Source organism: Ursus maritimus, unplaced genomic scaffold (assembly GCF_017311325.1).
Source record: "Ursus maritimus isolate PB19 unplaced genomic scaffold, ASM1731132v1 scaffold_6, whole genome shotgun sequence".
Lineage (NCBI taxonomy): Eukaryota > Metazoa > Chordata > Mammalia > Carnivora > Ursidae > Ursus > Ursus maritimus.
Window position 1 is genome coordinate 34,045,046 of NW_024426774.1, and position 4,966 is coordinate 34,050,011.

At 54.7% G+C, this 4,966-nt stretch overlaps 1 protein-coding gene across 1 annotated transcript in view; it reads left to right on the forward strand.

Moving 5' to 3' along the window:
* DUSP2 (dual specificity phosphatase 2) overlaps positions 1-1,193 on the forward strand; it is a 2,283-nt gene extending 1,090 nt beyond the window's left edge. Inside the window, exons 3-4 of the mRNA XM_040623162.1 lie at positions 22-241; positions 346-1,193. Coding sequence (XP_040479096.1) covers positions 22-241; positions 346-560 — 435 coding nt within the window. The 3' untranslated portion in view covers positions 561-1,193. The remainder of the gene's footprint in view (positions 1-21; positions 242-345) is intronic.
* Positions 1,194-4,966: the final 3,773 nt, after the last annotated feature.

Here is a 4,966-nt window from a genome sequence, read left to right on the forward strand (position 1 = left end):
CCCCCCCCCCCCCCCACGAAGGGCGGCCCTGTGGAGATCTTACCCTACCTGTTCCTGGGCAGCTGCAGCCACTCCTCCGACCTGCAGGGGCTGCAGGCTTGTGGCATCACAGCGGTCCTCAACGTCTCCGCCAGCTGCCCCAACCACTTTGAGGGCCTTTTCTGCTACAAGAGCATCCCGGTGGAGGACAACCAGATGGTGGAGATCAGTGCCTGGTTCCAGGAGGCCATAAGCTTCATTGGTAAGAGGGGACCCAAAGGGACACCCAGGTGAGGGGCCTGGGGCACCTGTCACCTCCCCTGCCTCCCTTCGTGTCTGACCCCCCTTTCCCCAACTCGCTTGCAGACTCAGTGAAGAACAGTGGAGGCCGGGTCCTGGTGCACTGCCAGGCGGGCATCTCACGCTCTGCCACCATCTGCCTGGCTTACCTGATACAGAGCCGCCGAGTGAGGCTGGACGAAGCCTTCGACTTCGTTAAGCAACGCCGGGGAGTCATCTCCCCCAACTTCAGTTTCATGGGGCAGCTGCTACAGTTTGAGACTCAGGTGCTGTGTCACTGAGGCAGGGCCCCACCATGCCGGCTCGCCCGGGGGGGCCACCAATTCCCTCCAGTTCAGGGAAAGCTGCCCTTTCCCCGAAATTGGAAGAGCCCCCAGGTGGTGGTGCTAGGAATGCAGGAATTCTGGACTTTCTCACCTGGTGCTCTTCTGCTAGGTTTGAGGGCTGGCCCTCTTTCTGGGGACCAGCATGGAGGGTGTGTCTGCTTCCCCTCCCCCCTCTATCTTCTGGCAGAAACTAACTGGACTCTATACCTATGGATTCCCACAGGTCCCACCACCACGTTGAAGCCCTTGGCAGCCTGAGAGCTCCAAGGAACAAGCTGTGACAACCAGGAGCCCTGTCAGGGGGGAGGGGGGCCCACTACAGGCCTGGAGCCTGCGCCCTGTGCTCTGGGGAGCTGGGCGTCAGGGAAGTGCTGCGGCTGTTGCGTGTGGCCCTCTGGCCTGCATGCGCGTGTGTGAGCATTTCACGCCTCTCTCGGTGCTGGAAAGTTTTTTGTGTTCAGCTGACATTTAACACTCCCTCCCCCACTTCCTCCCAGCCCTGTGGGCGGGGGTTGGAAACTTAGCACTTTATATTTATACAGAACATTGAGGATGCGTCAATAAAATATTGTTTTGTTTAAAAAACAACCTCTCAAACCCCTGGTCTCAAGTCAGTGCCTGGGAAAATGCTCAAAAGCCGTGTCTTCATCAGACCGCCCCTTTCCTTGTGCTGGCAGTGCTGCCAGAGGCGTGGAGGGAAGAAGGTGCTCGTGTCACGTCTCCCATAGGGCTCCAGTCGCCCTGTGTTGGTGTCCTAGCCCAGGCAGTGTTCTGTTTCCAGAGCTGACAGGTGGTTTCTGGGAGGCTGTGTCCAATCTTATTCCTGTTACTGGCTTTGGACCCTGTGGGGGGAAGCCTGTGTCCATGGCTCAGATCTCACTTCCTTTTCGGAACATGGATGGATATGTAAGTGTGCGCGCCTATGTATGTGGCTGTTCCCACGAGTGTGGGTGTCTGGTGTTCACAGTTTGCACGCACCTGCATGTCACGCATGCCTGAAGGTATCTGTGTGTGTGCCTGTGTGTGGCTTTTCCAGTGGCCGTGCGTGCGTGTGCTAGGCCAGGCCTCCTTTTCCCGACAGTAGGGCAACACAGCCTGTCCCGTCTCCTCTTGCATACCCAGGCTGGGCCCCCAGGCCTCGGAATGCCCGTTTGCGCTAGGGCTCACAGCAGCCTCTGTTCCAGAGTTCGTTTTTGTCCCTAGAAGCCATGTGGCCTGGTGTCCAGTGTGGAGAACATGTCACCAGGGATGGTCTTAGTTGCTCTTTACACCCACCCATCTAGCATGTTTTGATTGAATATTGGTTACTTGCCTGGCACGGGACTATGCTGTCCGGGGTGGCGTGAGTCACGGGCCCAGCCGGAGCCAGAAGTGGAGGGGTGCGTGCTGAGGCTGCCTGAAACAGGTGCTGTGATTTGCCTGGGAGCAGGGGTGTGGAGGCCCTTGAGGTCAGCTCTTGGACAGCTCCCCCTGCTTCATTCAGCATCCACTCCTGGCCACTCCGGAGCGTCGTCTGCCTAACTCTGTTTGTCCTTCCAAACTCAGCTCGAGGGTCCCCCCGCAGAATGCCGGCTCTTCTTCCTGGCATTATGCCTGCCTGGCAGGGTACACCTGAGGGCTGGAGTTCGATGGTTAGGAGGCCAGGTTTGCTCCCCGCGTTTCAGTTTCTTGTCTATAAAACGAGGTTTTATCATTAGCCCCTCCCAGTTAGCGTGGTACGGAGAATGACACAAGTTGATCCATTTAAGAGGCTTAGCCCAGCACCTACACACAGTAGGTGCACAAGAAGTGCTAGCTACTGACAGCCTGTGAGGGGACTGTTCTCAGGTGTATAGCTGTGTGTCTCAGCCAGGCCAGGTGCTCACGAGGGCAGGGCCTGTGGTCTGCTCTGCCCTCGGCGCCCGGAGTCTGGCACAGGTTGGCACTCATTCCAACAGGCCTGGTAAAGGACGGAGCGGCCTGTCACCCGTGCCTTGTTCCCTCTGCTGTCTGGGGTGGGTGAGGCGCTCCCTGGTCGGAACTGAGCAGAGCTGGGCTTGCAATCAAGGCTTTCTTAGGCCCTGAGTGGGCTTCCCTTTGGACCTGCCAACAACACTTAGCTTGGGGTGGGAGTGGAGGGCAGCCGCGGCTCGGAGTCATCAGGGCCTTCCCACCACCACACAGTCCTATCTCACCAACAGCAGGACTGGTGGCTGAGGCCGCTGCCCACCCCCCTTCAGCCCTATCCCATCCCTTCCGCCCACCCCCCCACCCCAGCCTCCCTTACCTGTGTTTTTAAGTTTGTTTCTTTTTAATTTCTTTTCTTTTTTTTGAGAGAGCGAGAGAGCGAGAGAGACAGAGAGAGAATGTGTGCAAGTGTGTGGGGGGGGGCAGAGGAAGAGAGAGAATCTCAAGCAGACGCCACATGCAGCCCCTGCCAGGCTCCCTGTCACCACCCTGAGATCCTAACCTGAGCTGAAATCAAGAGTCTGTTACTTAGCCAACGGAGCCACCCAGGTGCCCCTTTCTCTCTCCCTCCTTCTTATTTATTTCTTAAAACCTTTAAAATTGTGGGGCGCCTGGGTGACTCGGTTGGTTGAGGAGCCCGCTCTTGATTTTGGCTCAAGTCGTGATCTCAGGGTCCTGGGATGAGCCCGGAGTTGGCTCAGCAGGGGGTCTGCTTGAGGATTAGCTCTCTCTGCTCCTCCCCCTCCCCCACCCCTGTTCACAGGCGCTCTCTCTCTCTCCTTCAGATACATAACTCTTTAAAAAAAAATTTAAATCGTGGTTAAAAATACACGGTAAGTCCGTCCTTATCGGAGGTTCTGCCTTCTGTGGTTTTAGTTGCCCATGGTCGACCACGGTCTGGAAGCAGATGACCCTCCTTCTGACACATCACGGGAAGGTCAGCAGTAGCCTAAGGCTCTCTCACAGCGCTACACCAAGCCCTTCACTTCATCGCACCACGTAGGCATTTTACCATCTCACATCATCACAAGAAGGGCAAGTTCAGTGCAATCAGGTATTTTGGGAGAGAGAGAGACCCTATTCACATAACTTTAATTACAGCATTTAGTAGTTGTTGTTAATCTCTTACTGTGCCTAACTCGTAAATTGAAGGTTCTCATAGGTATGTATGTATAGGAAAAAGTAGGGTTTGATATTAACCACAGTTTCAAGCATCCACTGGGGGTCCTGGAATGTATCCCCTGCAGATAAAAGGGGACTACGTATAACATAAAATTTACCATCTTCACTATTTTTTTAAGTAGGCTCCACGCCTTGCATGCAGCTCAACACCGGGCTTGAACTCATGACCCAGAGATTAAGACCTGAGCTGAGACTATGAGTCGGACACTGAACTGACTGAGCCACCCAGGTGCCCCATCATCTTTACTATTTTTAAGTGCACAGTAATGTTAAGCATACTCAAGCTCTCCAGAACTTTTCCATCTTGCAGAACTGCAGCTCTGTGCCTATTAAATGACAGCTCCCTGTTTCCCAGTTCCCCAGGCCCGGGCAACCACCATTCTCTTCCTGTCTCTGAATCTATGTGCCTCCTGTAAGTGGAATCGTACCGTATTTGCCCTGTTGAGAAGGGCTTATTTTGCTTTGCATAATGTCCTCTAGCCAAACTGCATTTCTTAACGGAGAATCTGTTTCTCTACCGGAGTGGGGTGATTATTAGGATGACTTCAGCAAGCTCTCATCGGAAGTGGCCAGTCCATGAATGTTTACATACACTAATACCTTGCCTGGGGGGCAGGGGCATCTGTCTGTTCTCCTGGCGGTTCTGACTCCTATCTTTTGAGAAATGCTGGATTCCAGGCATGGCAGGATGCTGAGAGACACGTGCGGACAGTGGCTGGTGACCTTGCCTCGGCTCTGTCACTTAGCTTCACTGGGCATTGGTGAGGGAGGTCCCCAAACCCTTCCCCTCCAGGATTTAAATCCAGGTGGGCCCCCTGGCTGACCAAGCTCTGAGAATGAGCCTCTCAGAGAGGCCCAGGAGCATAGAGGAGGAGGAATATGGGTAAAGAGCTTTAGTTTCTGGATCTGTGAAATGGGGGTAAATGCCGATTTTGCAAGGCTGTCGTGGGGATGACAAGGGTAGCGTCCATGCAAGGGTCTCGGTATCCAAAAGCTCCCCCTCTCCGCATGGTAGGCTTCTGTGGGGGTGCTGGTTACGCCCGGGCGTTCAGTGTGTAAACTTTTCCAGATCCCCACACTTGTGATTATCTACTTTCCTCTATGTATATTAAAGTAAACGCTTATAAAAATTCGTGAACTTTTCCTCCTTCCACAGATAGCCTGGGGGTGCCTCAGGGTCTCAGGCAGCTTTTCCCATGTGTGAGTGCGGGGGGGGGGGGGGGGGGGGGGGG